This window comes from Hippocampus bargibanti, linkage group LG07 (genome assembly GCF_051943395.1).
Source record: "Hippocampus bargibanti isolate YZ-2025 linkage group LG07, ASM5194339v1, whole genome shotgun sequence".
Lineage (NCBI taxonomy): Eukaryota > Metazoa > Chordata > Actinopteri > Syngnathiformes > Syngnathidae > Hippocampus > Hippocampus bargibanti.
Genome location: NC_142740.1, coordinates 261,529 through 278,424, shown reverse-complemented (window position 1 = coordinate 278,424; position 16,896 = coordinate 261,529). Strand labels below are relative to the sequence as shown.

Sequence of the window (16,896 nt, the reverse complement as noted above, 5' to 3'; positions counted from 1 at the left end):
TGAGCTGCTGGAAAGGCAGCCACTCTCGGGGCGCCGATGTGGAATCAGATAACACGTGTGCAACAATGTACATATTTTTCCTATCATTAAAACAGAGGTCATGACAAAAAAGAACCAGAGTTACCTGATAGCGGATCAAGATCAGACCAGGAAAATGTGTGGGTTTCATGCGTTTCTGTCGTACGTTGGCATTGGCAGACTGCAGCGCCTCCATGTGGAGATGTATCAAAACTCACTCGATGTTATTTATTTCACATGCCGATTTGAGATTTCGGTACAGGTTTTAGCAAGGATCATGTAAGCTAACACACGCGACTTGCTTTCGCAAGTCACATAAAATGACATTTGGGCCGGATCTGGCCGCTTGGCCTTGTGTTTATCACCTGAGACAAAGTTTCGTTATAACTTTAAACTTACAAATTTTAATTCCCCCTTTGAATTGGGGGATCCTATAAATTACAGAGCATTCAAAATGAATAAGGCTGTTGTTAAAGCGCTATATAAATCTATGTATTGTATGAATTGCACTATAATTAATAACATTGCTTTTTCCCCCATACATCCAATATTTTAATTTATTCAGATTTGTCTGCAATGGTATGTGTTCAATTTACAATTAAGAATATTTCCGAATATTACAAACGCAGGTGAACATATTTTTTTTTTATCGGTGCAAGTGTCGTGAAAGTGCGAGACCGAAATTTTGAACAAGTCATGTCATTTGGTGGGGGCACTGTGTGATGACGTCACATGACGCGGGAAATTTTTTCTTCAATGTCATGCAAACAATGACATCATTAGTTTGCACATTATGAGAGGTTCTAATTACGTCGTTGTTCTCAGGTACGATATTAGAAAGGCGAATGTTGGAATTTTAATTTTTGTAAATATGCGTACAAATCCCGTGGCGTCGCATTTAAATGTCAAACAGGCAGAAAGCCGACGGGTCGCGACAACCGCCGGCGGGAGTCCGAGCAGAACCGTAAGCGAGGAAAGACGACACGGATTTGGTGTTCAGGACTTTCTCGACGGGTCAAAATACGAAGGAGAGTTTGCTAATGGCCTCAAACAAGGACAGGGAAGGTACACCTGGAGCAGCGGAGAGGTAAAGGGGGCAAGAAACACTCCGGTTTCTCAAAGGCGCCAAAATCCAATTGGATAACATTTCACTTGTTCACATTTGCCCCAAACCAAAACGTAGGGATCATCACACATTTTCTAATACCGTATTAAAGTGCATTTAAATAGCTTTCCAATGATGTATAGATTATTGTTCTTTGACAAATAATTAGGAAATAATGGCATTTTAAATTTTGGAAATATGAGGGGATTTTTCTGCCTGTAATGACACAGTTAAAACAATGAAAATCTGTGACCGAGTTCTTCATTACAGTTTAAACGATCATACTTTCTTAATTTTTGGCAGATCTTAACGAGTGAGGTGCCGTTGGAAAGCTTTTGAAATTCTAAACAAGAACAGAAAACACAAGAAAAGATTGAAAATATAAATGAGCAAATATCAACGATTGGATGCAGGCAGATTTTCGTCAAAAATCCAAAATGGCTGTCACTGAATACTAGGAAAGAAAAGCTCTAGAAATATAGATGCTAATGCATCTTTTTGCTTCAAACTTGGTAGTTATTGAGAAAAATATATATTCTACCACTTCTATGAGTTATAAAAATACAATTTACCTTTATAAACTGTAGTGTTAGCAAAAGAGCGTAAACTTCAATTCATTTTTTCCCCCGTTTCTCGTAAATTTCAAGAACCAGCATGGAGGGAAACGTCATCATAAGCTGCATAGCTTGGAAAATGCCACCAAAAACCATGACTTACTTCCCAAAAATGCAATGGTATGCGACTGCGAGTACAGAGTACGCTCGCTTCACTGGACAGAAACAATGGCGGTGGAATATAGCGAACTGTAACGTACCTAGCTAATGTTCCGTCAAAGCCAAATGGGAAAAATCTGATTCTCCATCCCGAAGCTTATAAGCCACTCCGAAAAAAATGAATAAACGACATAAAAGTACTCCAAGGTCCAAATGATCTGCCACGTTCAAGTTCAAAAAAATGTTCATATCATATCTCAAAATGTTTCACCAATATTTCTGTTGCGTGCAGTTCTACGAAGGCTCTTTCTACAAAGACTACAGGCACGGAGATGGAATGTACTCATGGCCAAACGGCAACACATTTGTCGGCAAATTCTACCTGAACTGGAGAGAAGGATACGGAAAACACATTTTCCCCGACGGAGCCGTATTTATGGTAAGAGTGACTCTAAAGTGGCGGCAAAGGAACGCCAAACCCAATCCAAGGCTCCGTTTCAGGGCTTGTACCACGCCAACCAGAGGTTTGGTCCCGGTGTGCTGAGCGAGCCAACAGGATGTCAGGACGTGGGCCTGTGGCATGGGAAGCATCTGATCCAACTGTGTAACGCCGTGCCAGGCAGCTTCAGCCTCAAAGACTTTACAGAATATACTTTCTTCTTGGATCAAGATGCCACCGCCACGTCTCAAAATCAGGTGAGTCGCAATCAATGACCAAAACGCTTCTGCAGACTCTTTGGATGGTCCTAAAATGGATCCTGCCTTCATATTTTGTTGGGGTTACCCGCTGAAGTCATGAATCGGAATCATCTTTATTGGCCGAGTATGTCGAACACACAAGAAATTTGTCTCCGCTGCACTAGTATCATTAAAAAAGACATGTCAAATAAATATGGAAGACACTGATAAAGGTTCATCTCGAACTGCTTCATGTCACAAAGAGGGTACAGCAAGTGCTGAAGAATGAACGACTGTGTCTTTGTGTTGTCATGTTTATTTTATTTTTTTACTTTAAGATTCCTTTCCATCTTTCTTTCATCACTTTCACTGCGTGTTTGCTTTCAGCATTTATCTTGTAGTAGATGTGCACATTACATTATTTGTTATTTAGTTTTTCGTTTTTTTTTTTTACTTCAGGATGGCGCCGTGAGAGTGGCTGCCTTTACAGCAGCTCCTGTGTTTTGTTTTTCTACCTCTTCCTTTCCTTTCCTCGTACTTTCATCACTTTTCTGCTGTGCAATGTCAATGTATCCACTGTGAGACTAATAATGGCTAATCCAATCCAATCTAACAAATTAATGAATAGTTTTCAAATCTAACGTCAAGATAAATAACTGTTATTGTGGTTTACATACGATGATGTGGAAATTTGGATTCAGACTTGCTTTAGCGGGCCGAAAGAAATAATGTGTTGGGCCAGACTAGACCCCCGGGCCTTGACTTTGACACCTGTGCTTTAGAGAGTTAATGGTGAGGGTCCGGTAGAATTTTCCACGCTCTTGTCTCGATTCTTGCAGTGTGCAAGTCGAATCAAATATGTTGATGTCCATTTTTTGCACCTTAGGAGACTCCTCCAACGCTTCCCCCTGAAGGATTTGCCAGGACACATTTAGCGGTGAAGTATTTTCATGAATAACTGATCGCAAATTAATTTGGGTCATATATGATGACACACTGTGGCAATTTCTGATTTTGCCTTCCGGGTCTTAACAATAACAGAGTCAATTTGCGGCCATTTAGTGCATCTCAAAATCATGGCTTTGTAAAATGGCCGTGTTTGTTTCAGAGTGACACAGATGACGAGTTGCTCCTCTTTGACGACAACACCATCCTCCCCGCCGGCATTGAGAATTATTCCAGCGATGGTGACCACCTCCCGTTGCCCGCGCACGTCCGAAGAGACTTTGACCAACGTTTCTTCGGCCAGCCGTGGGAAGCCGCTTCCACCCCGCACGGGGGCTACAAACGAGACCCTATGGATAATCTGCCCTTAACAGACAAAATGTTGGCTCACGTTCACAAGCACAGGTGGGGGAAGGTGGGGCCAACCGCAACGGTCCAAAAAGTGAAAGGTCCACCACAAAAGACATCTTAAACGATGTGGGTTTTTTTTTTGTTTTTTTTTTGGTCAGACATCAGGGCGAAACATTGGATTGGGAAATTGCAAAGGTCCTTTCATACCAAAGAGACGGTTTTGGTCCAAAAGGACCTCTGGAAGTCGCCTCGGAGCTTCTGATCCATCAGGCTTCCATCGGAGAACGAGAAGCCGTCTTACAGATCCTCCTGGCTGGTGTGGTTCACCCCGATGTCGCAGATTCTCAGGGACACACTGCCTTGATTGCCGCCACAGTACGTTCTCATCTCAGCTCGCGCTATCCTTGTACTCACTTTATGCGATTTATTGAGTTGACAGATGTCAAAGTCAAGGCGCGGGGGCCCGATCTGGCCCGCCACGTCATTTTATGTGGCCCGCCGAAGCAAATCAAACTTGTGAAATTCCATGATCATCTATCGAGCTAGCTAGCTAGCTAGCTAGCGATTGAGCTAGCTGACGAGTGAGAGACACCCCCCTTGAGTAAACCGTAACTACAATGTGGCCCGCGGCAAAAATGACTTTGACATCCCTGATTTAGTTTCTACTTTGCGACTTTTTTTTGCAATCATTTGATGATTTTTGCCCTTTTTTTGGTTGTGATTTTCAGATAAACTGCCATAATGACGTCATTGACCTTTTGTTGGATATGGGGGCGTGTATCGACCAGCGCAACTTCGAGGGTATGTCGTCGTTGTCGGTGTGTCACGTCCTCTACTATCCTGTGCAATGTCTGTACACCTATTCAGCCCCTGCGGCCTCCACGCAGGTAAGATTTCATTCCAGGAAGTGGATTTCGGCACTGACGGGCAGAACCTTCTGCTATCCAAATGTGCGCACTTCCATATTTTACAAAAAGATTGATCCGTCCGTCCGTCCCCACCTGATTGTAAAATGGAGATTTTTTTTTTTTTTAATTTACAATTTAAACTGTTGAAAATGACATTTTCTGTTTTATCTTCTTACTTAACTAAGGGCATCACACTGCTTTTTGACCGATTCTTCCAGAATTTTTATTTATGGAAGGAACACATTTGGTCAAACCCCCCCCCCCCCCCCCCCAAAAAAAAAAAAAAAAAAAAAAAAACACCAGCAAATAGCAGAAAACACAAGTGATAATTATGCAAAAACTAAAAACTAATTAGATACAGTAATACAGTAATGGCTTATGAACTTAATTGGTTCTCAGAAAGTGTGTAAGGCGAAAGGTTTGTCTGCCAAACATTTATTTCCCATAAGAAACCATTAGAAATGAGAATAATCCGTTCCCAGGTCCCCATAAAACATCATTTTCTACCAAATAAGCCTTAAAATGACACAAATATACCTTATTTTATGTATAATAAATGTGCAATTGGATTGTTATTAAAGCAATAAACGGTACAGTAAAATAGTCGTTTTTTTGGCCTTTGTAATGGTCGTTGATGTCGTTGCCTCTTGATGCTATCCAAGTGAAGTTGCCGTGCTTTCTCGGCAACAATACCCTCACTTACACTGTCCCCTGCCAGCTGCTTTTCATTAATCCAAATCGACAGAATTTTTAAGGCGGCGTCATAACTTTCCACAGAATATCGCAAAGGAGCGAGCCACCGTTGAGAACTTCAGCCCGGCGGACGATCACAACACCGCCGAGCCGAATAACTCGCCGCACTTGGTAGATCGTGCCATTCAGGTGACGATCGCTCTGATTGTGCGAGTGCCGGTGCACATCACGCAGGTCGCCGTTCTTGAAAGCCTCTTTTTCTGTGTTTGCAGACAGACAGCGAACTGATCCCGGAGCAATCTTTTTCGTCTTTCTGCTCCATGTACGGCTACCGAATGGAAATCTCCGAGGAGCTCCTGCAAGCCGCCGCCGAAGCCTTGAGTCGCACCGGCTTTCCTCAGCATTCCGACACTCAGGAGACGGTTCGCAAAATGGCGGCAAAGAAATACAAGTGAGTCCGCCATCTTCCATACTGGATCCAAGTCAATCCAATGTTTGTTTGTATTTTTTGGGGCTTATGTGAACCAGGCATCGTTTTCGTTTATCCACCCTCAATCTGCTGTTGGATCGCGGCGCGGACCCCAATATATGCAAAGTCCCCTTGCCCGTCCTCTTTGTGGCCATTATGGCAGGAGACACTGAAACGGTCAGGAGACTTTTACTGAGTGGAGCTCACACCGGGATTTCACTCTCGCTGCAGGTGTAGCATTGCCAGCGTCCACTTGTAATCTTTTGCATCATTGCGCGTCAGGTTGATTGACAAAAACTCCAAACCGATCCTTGTGTCACCATAACGCGCGTAATCTTCTGTTGTAGAGGAAAGGCCTTTATCCGCTGCACGTGGCCGCGGCCCTCCCCGGTCCCGAAAGCCCGAAAATTATCGAACTGCTTCTGCACGCTTTATCGGACCCCGACGCGCGGGCATCCGACGAGAATGAGATCTACGAGCTCGATAAGGCTCGTATGCGCCGCTCTGGCCGTATTTCTCTTGCTGCAATAACAAAGCGCTTGCGACGGTTGTGCAGGTTTCCATCACGATCAGAAAATCGTGCAAGAACCATCGGAAGCCGACCGCCGAAGAAGGAGGCCGAACGGCTCTGCACATGATCTGCCAGAGAGAAACGGACCACGCTGTGAGGCGCCGCCGAATTAGCACGGGAATGTCGGAATCTACGCCAGGACGGCATCGGACGACCGATCGCTGTCTTTGTTTTGATCCAGAATGCCAGCAAAGCGGTGGCGCTCTTGCTGTCCCACCGAGCCAGAACGGATCTCCTCTGGAGTGGACACTCGCCGCTCTCCTTAGCCATATCGAGCCGCAATCAACTGGTAACTAAGCGCCTTGACGCGCAACTTTTTCTGGGTGGACGGAAGCTTTCAACGTGGCAAAGTGAAGCATGTGCTCCTAAATGCAACCATTTCTTTCCAGGACTAACCAACTAACTAACTGACCAACTAGCCAACAATGACCTAGCTAATTTACCAACTAGCTGACCAACTGAATAACTAAACAACTACCCAACAAATTAACTAACCAACCATTTAACAATGCAACTATTGAGCTAACTAACTAAGCATCTAACTACCCAACTAACTAACCATCTAATGATCCAACTATTGATCTAACTGACTGACCAACTAGCCAACAACTAAATAACCAACCACTGACCAACTAAGTAAACAACTAACCACCTAATTAATTACAAACTAATGACCAAACTAACCATCTAACTATTAAACTATCTAACATCCAACTATTTAACTAACTAGCCAACTAGGTAGTTAGCTAACTAGCTAAATAAATGAATACATGAATAAGAAAACGAATCAAATGTGGCTGATACCTTTGCCACGAAAAAAGCATGTTGGTGGGGTCGTGCAAAAATCAATGAAATGTTTAATGAATGTAAACATCTCCCGACCACTTGAATGTAGGCAGTGGACGTGCTGTTAAAAGGCGGCGCAGACCCCAACATTCCGTTGGGTCTTGGAGTGGGCACTGCCCTTTGTGCCCTCTGTAACTTCAGCTACCATTTGGATGACAAAAGAGTCACACTGGTACACCATTTCTTCACCCGCGCACTCATTCCTACTTCCCAAACAAAGTCAATACAGTCACACCAACGCTTCAGCTCACCAACTTTCGCTTCACCAACATTAAATTCGCCAGCCTATAGTCTCGCCTCACCAACGAGCTTTCGGCGGACAAACACCAAAACACGGTCGAACGGCGCCACGGTGGCTGGCGCACCACCTTTCTTTGAGTGCGGACGTGGTTTGTTAGCGAGCGGAGTCCTTTTGCTATTATGGGACCGCAAAAGACCCCACCGCATGCTAGTGTTAAGCCGAAGAGGACACAAAAGAAAATGACGGTCGACGATCATCGAAAAACACCAACGAGGTATGCGTTTGTGTGACTTAGCGTACCAGTGCCAGTTTGCTAAGTGGACCATTGCTACGTGCGGCTAAGGGTGTTTCCGTGTTGTCTAAGCAACGGTCTCAGGCAACTTGTGTTGATTTGGATGAAGGAAAAGCAGCTCGCAGGGGACAGTGTAAGTGAGGGTATTATCGCCGAGAAAGCACAGCAACTTCACTCGGATATCATCAAGAGGCATCAACGACCATCACAAAGGCAAATAAAACAACTTTATTATACTGTACAATTTATTTCTTTCATTACAATCCAATAGCACATTTGTTATAGATAAAACAAGGTCTATTTTGTGTAGTTTTCAGGCTTATTTAGTAGAAAATTGTGTTTTTTCAGGGATCTGGGAATGGATTATTCTTATTTTAATGGGTTCTTATGAGAAATACATGTTCGGGAGACAAACTTTTCACCTTACACACACTTTCTGGGAACCACTTAAGTTCGTGAGCTGAGGTATCACTGTAACACAATATTAAAATGCTCACTGCAGTTTTACAGTGAACCCCCTTCCCTAAAAAGCTTTAGATACAGCCAGTGGGGAAAGAAATGAGCATACTTTATTTAACTTTTCTTTGTGCAATGCAGCTGGACATGTTGATAAAGGCTGGCGCCGATATGTTGATGCCGGTTTACATCGGTGACATGAAAGGGACTGCAGTCGATTACGCGCACTTCTCTTTCAACCAGGTAGGACCGCATTTAAAACACTTGCGGGAAATTAGTTTTAATAATAATAAGAGCTTGGTCAAAACAAACATGCGGCTCAAACCTCTAAAGATGGAGGACACTGATTCGCTGTGGCGACCCCGTCAAGGGAAAAGCCCAAAGGAAAAGAAGAAGATTTGATCACATTTTTTGTGCATCCTGCTTGCTTGTATTGGATATCAACATTGTAGAGGTTGAGATCTTGCTGTACCTTTTCCCACTTGTGTGTAACGCCGCCATGTAGGACTTGCGTATCGCCAAATCCCCCTTCAACACCCTCAACATGGAAGAAAGAGAAACGTTCAAATCGCGCCGCCACCTGCTCGGCCATTTGGGAGATCTTCTTCGCCGCAAGGCCGTCCAGCGAGAGAAAGAGAGATTAGAGGTGGAAAAGCTCCTCTCACACACTGGTAAGCCTATCGGATTTTGCGGCGCCACGTTGAGTTTTGGTCACGTGCTTCAAGAGCTTTGATTGCCTCCTTAGAGGAAGACGCCGGTTCTTGTCGCCCCAAAACTCCAGACGAAACGTAAGTCCACTGTTGATGAACTCTCCCCAAAAACTATCAGGAGAGCGTCTGCCTCTTGAACTTGTATTTGTCATTTTTTGTCCCTAGGAAACACTTTCGCTTCTGCTACCATTGTGGCCTGTCTGCAACGGTGACACTGAGCGAGTGTACTCGCTGCCACAAGGTTCTTTTCTGCTCCACGCATTGTAAACTCAAAGCATGGAACAAGGGACACAAGCAAGAGTGCGTCCGGGATGCTCGACATCATACGCTTCCCCGTTAAAATGGACATACAAGACAGTCTGTCCCAACAGGTACCGTTTGCGACTTGTGCTAAAATTATTATGACAAATATTTTTGGGGCCAAACTACCTCCAAAACCTCAGTCTCCGTGACAAACTTGACCGACCCGAAGCTTCCAAAACTCTTCTTCTTCTTCTTGTACAAAATCATTTTTTTCACGGCATTATCGGGCATGTGTTTCTTAAACACTGCAGTGTACTTAGTATACATCCAGGGGGATTCCCATGACTACCGTGTCCACCATTTGACCTGTGAACTGGAGGCATGATATCAACACCCTGATTTTATGACACAAACTATATACGTATTTCACTCAAACTAAATAAAAGGTGTAATTAAAATAAGATTTCAGTGGTTGCATTCTATCCAACATGGTGACCCTTCCCCAGGGATGCTTCCAGCTTTTGGGTCCTCACCCACCCTCACACAATACAGGTAACATCCAAGTTACGACCAGCGCGAGTTATGACCACCCATACTTACGACCACGACCGCCAGACCCTTTTTTTTAATTCTACGCCTGGCACCGCAACGCGCAAGTAGCTGGCAACGCCTACTACAATTTTGGCCAGCCAGCATGTCACACACTTGCACAGCAATCTACTGTTTGAATACACTCAATCCGGTAGTTATACAGTGCAGATACCGTCTTGGCAACATCTCCTGTAGTAGTCTACACTGCTTTTTTTTTTTTCCTTCGCCGTCCGTCTGAGTCCGAGTGTGTGTCGGGCGACCTCTTCTGGCCGTTAGCAGGGAGAGCCATTTTTCAACAGCTGTATTCTTTACGTATAAGTGTTTTCTTTAATCCACTATATAAAATGTAAATATAAATCAATAATATGAAATATAAAATGATAAAAACGACACTAAAAGGTAAGTAGAGCATTTATAAATTGTACGGTAAACAGTTTTGTATAAATTACAGGTACTTACACAGGAATAAAAATCCATAGTACAAAATGATTAAAATGACACTAAAGTTATCAAATTTTTAAATGAACTGTAAACAGTTTGATATATAATAGTATTCAAGGGAAAAAGTTGCTTAAAAACAACCTACTGACATCGTATATACTAACCTGTCGTGTCAACGTCACGTCGGCCATTTTGAATGGATTTCAACTTACGACCATTTCGTTGGAATGGAACCTGGTCGCAACTCGGGTGTTACATGTATATAAAAAACGTCGGATGTAAGAAAAAGGAAGAAGACAACTGCCTTCTGTAGAAAACTCGGGGGAATCGGGGAAAAGCGGAATAATCATCCAAGCTTCATAGATGGAGATGAGAAGGCAACTAGTTGCACCTGCGTGGTGGGAATGCAGTCACAGACAGCTCAATGGAGGCCGGTCTCCCCCACGTTACATTCTCATTTTTGTCTATCGCGGGTGGTCCCATTCACCGCGAAAAACGAGGGGCCGCTGCACTTGCTTTCGCTTCAAGCTGCGCGATCAAATTAAGTTGGAAGGATACCCCATGACGGTAGTTTGATTTACGTCGTCAAATGTCGGCCGTCATTGGAATGGAGCGGCTCGACTGGCGCGGTTGCTGTCGCTTTTGTGTTTGTTACATCATCCCCAGATGAGTCAGCGGCGGGGCGGACGACGAGACGGACGAGCAGGAAACGGCGAGTGAAGTGAAAAACACAAGAGGGGCGAACGGGCGACCGGGAATGGACGCGGAAGAGCAAGACAACGAACTGCTGGCCCTGCGAAGTATCTTCAGCTCCGAGGAGTTCGCTCCACATCAATCCAAGTCTGGCGGAGAACTAAGAGTTTCGCTCGAGCTGCCGGCGGGATACGCGGTGACGCTCGCTCAAGGTAAACAGCACTTCCTTAATTAAAAAAAAAAAAAAAAAACACCATAACGTCGAAAATAAAATTAACTCACGACCACGTCGAAAATAACATGAAAATAACCCACGACGACGTCGAAAATACAATTCAGAAAACAGATGACTTTGAAAATAACATTAAAACTCGACGATGACGTCGTAAAAAATGTATCCAACTCGACGATTATGTCCAAAGTAACATTTTAAAAAGACGACGTCGAAAATACAATAATAAGATGACGTCGAAAAGTACATTAAAACTCGACGATGACGTCGCTAATAACATGACAACTCGACGATGACGTAGAAAACGAGCACTTCATTGACTTACTTTGAATAAAAACCATCAAATATCCACTTAAGGCTGAAAGATATCCAGTAGAATGGGTTTTATGACATTGACAAATAATTTTCGACGTTGTCACAACGCCGCATGTCTTAAGTTGTGCCCTCTTTTTCTTTTCTTAAGGTGACTCCTTGAAACAATGCGAGATATCATTCCTTCCACCTCTGAGTCTGAACTTTGACCTGCCCGAGGATTACCCCTCCCGCTCTCCGCCTTCCTTCAGTCTATCTTGCGGCTGGCTAACTCACAAGCAGGTAATCTCGGTCAATCCGAAATGACATTTTTCTTTTTTGTTTGCCACGGCTCACAATCTGCCTTTTTCATTGTCCAGCTTTCGTCGCTGGGAGCTCAACTCATCGATCTGTACCGAGCCGCCGGAGGTGAGGTGGTCCTCTTCTCTTGGGTCCAGTTCCTGAGAGAGGATACTTTGGACTTCCTGAAGCTCACGTCCGCGCTGGAGCTGCCCGATGTGGCCAGCGCCCCGTACCGCAGCCGCCAATCGATACGCGCCGCGACCCTAGAAGGCGAAGGCACCCAAAAATGCGGGAAAGGAGCCGAAGACCAGACGGCGGAAAGCTCCTGCGGTGCCTCCTTGAGTCCGGCGCAGAGACTTCTCTCTGAGATATTGACCCACGACGCGGCTCAGAGACAGCAAGTGTTTGAAAGCGGCGCGTACGACTGCGCCGTGTGTTTTACCAGCTACCCGGGTTCCCGATGCGTACGAATACGAGAGTGCGCTCACGTTTTCTGCCGGCCTTGTCTGGCTGAGTTTTGTAAAGTGCAGATTATTGAGGGAAACGTCCTCGGCGTCACCTGCGCCCAGCCGGGCTGCGCGGCATCACCGACGCAGGCGCAAGTAAATCACCTCCAACGCTCCACGGTTGACAAATAGTCGGCTGTGGAATGTGGATCTTTTTTCCCCGCCATCTTTCACCCTGTTGTGTTTTGATCGGGAAGGTGGAGAGTCTGGTTGGAGAGGAACTCTTCGCACGCTACGACCGTCTTCTCTTCCAATATTCCTTGGACTCCATGCCAGGTAACGTATAGCGTGTGCAAATGCAATTTATAAGAAATATACATGTCGTTTTGTCACACGGTCAAGCTGAAAACCAAAAAAGGCACTGAACTTGTTCACTGCCACCATAGTTGACTCGCTCGTTCGCTGTCATTCCCGAAAAAAAAAAAACATTGTTAAACTATATTTTTCTTTAGCTGTTTTTTTGTTTGTTTGTGAAAGACAAGATATGTTGTTACGGCTTCAGCTGTTGTTAAAGCGCTATGTAAATCAATAGGTATGTATTGTCTTTTGTATATCCGCCCCCATTTCAAACTCATAACTCCAGACCCATATAACTTGGGAATTAAGGACAAAAGTGTCAGGTTTATTACGCCGCATTGAACGTTGACGTCGTTGAAAAACTCTGTGGCTATTCTGTGGCTCCTGGAATTCCAGTGACAATGACAAAAAACCCCGGTACGCATTTTTGCACATTGTCTGCAAGCCGATGAGTGAAAATGGATGTTGGCGGACGTCCATTTTCAGTTTGCTTCATTGCAGACACTTTTGATGGTGTTTTCTATGGAAGTCAATGTCAATGTCAAAGTATTTTCTGTGTAAGAGACGGCATAAATATGTGTCCAGATGTGACGTACTGTCCACGTCCGTCCTGCGCGTCGCCCGTCGTTCGGGAGGAGGCCAGCGGGGTGGCGCTCTGCTCCGTCTGTGGCTTTGCCTTTTGCGTGATCTGCAAAAAGACTTACCACGGAACAGACGACTGCAGGCCCGAGAGGCCGCTGAAGACTTTGCAAGAAGAAGACTCGGAGCCAGGCGATGTGCAACTGCCGCAATCCCTTGGTAGCTCAATGTGCTTTTTTTTTTTCCTCCCCGGAAATGGACTGTGTCACTAGTTGTGTCTTTTTGCTGACATCGGGTTGCATTTCATGTCAGAGGGGATGAAGGCTCTCTGGGAAGACTTTGCCGCTGGCAGTAAGCAAAGGCGTCGCCTGCTGCTCAGCAGGTATGGTCAACAGGGGCTCTTCCAACATCTGGAGGACTACCTGAGCCAGGGTTGGATTGCCACCAATAGCAAATATTGTCCACGCTGCTTCTGCAGGATCGAGGTATGTTGAGATCTTCACCATGCATTTTACATTTAGATTCCATAAAAAAAAAAAAAAAAAAACCTCAGCCTACGAACTCTTGGTTCCCAGACAGTGTGTAAGCTAAAAAGTGTGTATCACAAAAACAAAATTCCCATAGGAAACCATTAAAATGGGAATAATCCGTTCCCGGGTTTCCATAAAATATACTTTTCAACCAAATAAGCCTTAAAACTACACACAACAAACCTTATTCTATGTATAATAAAGGTGCTATTGTATTGTAATGAAAGAAATATATATTGGTGTCTGTCTATCCTTTTCAGAAAAACCATGGGTGCAACGTGATGACTTGTTGGCAGTGCAAGCAACAGTTTTGCTGGGCCTGCCTGGCTATGCTTTCCTCTGAGAAAACATCGCGACACTTTGAGGACGGTTTGTGTTCTCGCTACTAAGATGAGTGAGTACCACCAACCTTTGGCTGCCTTGTGTCCGTCCGTCCGTCCGTCCGTCCGTCCGTCCGGCCGCGCACAAGTCCCTTCTTGAAGGACCCGACGTTTGCTCAGGAGTCATTGAATGGAGATGACAAATTCACCTTCCAGAGTTATTTTGGATTGGATTTTCAATTCTAACATTCAGACCGTATTTTACACCTTCGTGGGGAATTTTGATCACAATATATGCTGTTATCAATCAATATTTAAGTCTGAATCCTGAAAAAAAAACATTGATTAAAAAATATTTTTTTTTAATTAGCTCCCACAACTCATAACAATAAATACGTAAAGTCCAGGCTGAACTTTGGACTGTTTTTACAACCATTTTTGTATTTGTTTCATGTTACAACAGAGAGCAAAATGGCAAGAAATGTTGTGGCGGACGCTCACATAGTAAGAAATACCAGTTTTCAAAATAAATAAAAGTGGGAAAAAAACCCTAGACAGAACATTGAAATCCCTGGCAATTTTTAACGGAAACTTCATTTTCATGTGGTGAAAAGTTACACAGTATTTATACAGAAAATTCGACAAGAAAGTGGCACGTTATACGCCAATTGGAACCAAAATATCCAAAACAGCATTCTGCTTTATCTTTGGTGCAAAATATCAAATATATGACCACTCGTTTCCTCTTAAATGATTTCAGTGCTTTGTCACTTTTTTTGGATATCAAAGAAAAAAAAAACCCGCAAAAATATATATATGTATCTGTAGCCGAATAATGGTCTAATAATTCATGCCAAATAAAACAAAGTCAATTCAACAGAGCTATTTTTCACCAAAAATTCATCCAGGTTTTGAACGATTGATTGGTTGACTTTCCTGATGAGTCGACAAAAGATTCATGACCATTATAGAATATATATATATATATTACAATATTTACAGTAGTATGAGTTGACATAATAATACATTTCATTTATAAGCGCCTTTCAAAACTCAATCCCAATATTAAACATGTGTACACTGTATATTATGATTTTTTTGGGTTGACTCCATTTAATTGCATCAAGCAGTTGTGAACTAAAATCATGTTTTTAATGTTCATAATCAGAAAGCTTTTACTAGAAATTAGCAAATTACATCACCTGATGAAATAAAATGGAGTAAATTGAACTCACCACCTTTTTAGTGTACCTACTCCCCTTTAACGCAATCTAATCACCGATTTGAAATTATTATTTATTTGGACGTAGCAATCGCGCAAAAATGTTACTTTCCCCATTGTGGCCCTAATAAGCCATTCACTGGCAGACCAGGTGCAAAAATGTGCCTGCCCACTCCAGCGCCAGGGTTTTTGTCATTGTCACTGGAATTGCAGGACCCACACAATATTGACTTTTAGGACTACTTAAACCTTCAATACAGCGTTAGAAACCTTAGACTCTCTTCTTTCATCAGGAATTCCAAAGTGATATGGGTCTGGAGTTATCTAAGCTTGAAATGGGGGCAGGTGTACAATATAATTGATAGGACTATTTTATAGACAACTTTGACCCAACAATAATACATATGGGTAGAGCACTTTAACAACAATTGAAGCTGAAACAAAGTGCTAACATGGACAAAAGGCAAATGCTGCCCCCGCGTGGAAGGGAAAAACATTGCCAGAGGTCTGACCAGCGCTTTATTGACACCTGAATAAATAAATAAATTGGGGAATGGCAGCCAATGAGTTAATAACGACACTGCCAGAATGCTTGGTGGAAGCTTCTGCGTCCTAATTCCGTTTTCCCTACGACTGAAGGCACAAACAAGGTCAGGCCGGCGAAGCTCAAGGTCAGCAAAGGTCGCAGGTCATGCGCCGCGTTTTCCGTCGCCGTCGGTCTCTCACGTCGCTTACGTTTGTTTTCTTGGTTCATCTGACGATTCAATCGCGTGATGTCTTTTCAATTTGTCCTTAGTTGGACTTTCTTATGGGGATTTTAAAATCGTACATTTTGACCCTCCAAGACAAAGATTGTGGCTTGCAATTTCTTCTTTGTCTTCTTTGATTTTTTAGCCGTAGCCCAGATTGTCCATCTCGTTGCGATACCTCCACTCGGACACTTTAGCTTTATGCCGCTTGCTTTCCAGATGCTGTCGGAAATCCGTTTCTTGTTCGGCTCCGCAGTTGCACATGGAGCAGTAGAATTGTCCGCTAGGGGTCACGCACATGGCTAAATCTCGGGGGATCCTCTGCCTTGGTCTGGGGTTGTAGTACGGCCCTGGAGAACAAAAACAAAAAACTAAACTAAACAAGAAATCCGGGGCACGGTTCATCGGAAGGGAGGGTGTTCCATTTTTAGAAGGCATGACATGACGACGTCTGTGAATAGAAAGCCGCTGTTCTTTGTCTGCTCTGCCAGAAGCTTTGTGGCTTGTCGACATGTAGCTTAGCATTTCTTTTCCACGGTGTCACCACCGTCAAGTATTTATATCCCACATCCGCATCTGACTCATTTACCTTGACCTTGGAATTCGCCTTCAACTCATTGACTGCCGGACGATGTGCCAAAATGTGTCCACTCCAGTGCCAGGGCTTTTGTCATTTTCAATCAAATTGCAGAACCCACAAAATATTGACTTTTAGGACGACAAACATTTAATGCAGCATAAGAGACCTTACTGTCTTTCACCGCAAAAAAAGGTTAATTCCTAAATTATATGGGTCTGGAGTTATGTGAGCTTGAAATGGGGGCGGATGTACAAAATACAATACATATTGGTTTATATAGCGATTTAACAATAGCTGAAGCTGTAACAAAGCGCTAACATGCT

The 16,896-nt window shown here is 43.7% G+C and overlaps 4 protein-coding genes across 9 annotated transcripts in view; 3 read left to right on the top strand and 1 right to left on the bottom strand.

Moving 5' to 3' along the window:
- Positions 1–811: 811 nt before the first annotated feature.
- On the top strand, positions 812–10,217 carry LOC148895011 (ankyrin repeat and MYND domain-containing protein 1-like). Its single transcript, XM_089001523.1, is given in 19 exon segments — positions 812–957; positions 960–1,105; positions 2,129–2,275; positions 2,338–2,532; positions 3,401–3,451; positions 3,623–3,864; positions 3,969–4,185; positions 4,539–4,697; positions 5,496–5,600; positions 5,684–5,862; positions 5,940–6,111; positions 6,228–6,368; positions 6,437–6,544; positions 6,633–6,740; positions 7,347–7,469; positions 8,428–8,529; positions 8,792–8,957; positions 9,032–9,074; positions 9,162–10,217. Coding segments are annotated over 19 exon segments (2,616 nt in total). The 5' UTR covers positions 812–920; the 3' UTR covers positions 9,337–10,217.
- Positions 10,218–11,023: 806 nt separating this feature from the next.
- LOC148895009 (E3 ubiquitin-protein ligase RNF14-like) overlaps positions 11,024–16,896 on the top strand; it is a 16,319-nt gene continuing 10,446 nt past the window's right edge. For 3 of the 4 annotated variants that reach the window (XR_016115624.1, XM_089001520.1, XM_089001521.1), the window contains exons 1-7: positions 11,024–11,176; positions 11,660–11,790; positions 11,868–12,392; positions 12,494–12,572; positions 13,179–13,391; positions 13,485–13,657; positions 13,963–14,096. Coding sequence is in view for 3 of the 4 variants with exons in the window: in XM_089001520.1 (XP_088857646.1) it covers positions 11,029–11,176; positions 11,660–11,790; positions 11,868–12,392; positions 12,494–12,572; positions 13,179–13,391; positions 13,485–13,657; positions 13,963–14,091 (1,398 nt within the window). In the remaining variant the exon portion in view is untranslated. Of the gene's footprint in view, positions 11,177–11,659; positions 11,791–11,867; positions 12,393–12,493; positions 12,573–13,178; positions 13,392–13,484; positions 13,658–13,962; positions 14,436–16,896 lie in introns of those variants that run through there. The other variant, XM_089001519.1, reaches the window with a different exon arrangement.
- Positions 14,024–16,896, top strand: part of LOC148895008 (phosphatidylinositol 4,5-bisphosphate 3-kinase catalytic subunit alpha isoform-like) — a 27,739-nt gene continuing 24,866 nt past the window's right edge. For both annotated transcript variants that reach the window (XM_089001516.1, XM_089001515.1), the window contains exon 1: positions 14,024–14,096. The gene's annotated coding sequence lies outside the window, so the exon portion shown is untranslated. The remainder of the gene's footprint in view (positions 14,097–16,896) is intronic.
- The window catches only part of zmat3 (zinc finger, matrin-type 3), an 8,674-nt gene continuing 6,816 nt past the window's right edge, over positions 15,039–16,896 (bottom strand). For both annotated transcript variants that reach the window (XM_089001517.1, XM_089001518.1), the window contains one exon: positions 15,039–16,343. In XM_089001517.1, coding sequence (XP_088857643.1) covers positions 16,135–16,343 — 209 coding nt within the window. In that variant the 3' untranslated portion in view covers positions 15,039–16,134. The remainder of the gene's footprint in view (positions 16,344–16,896) is intronic.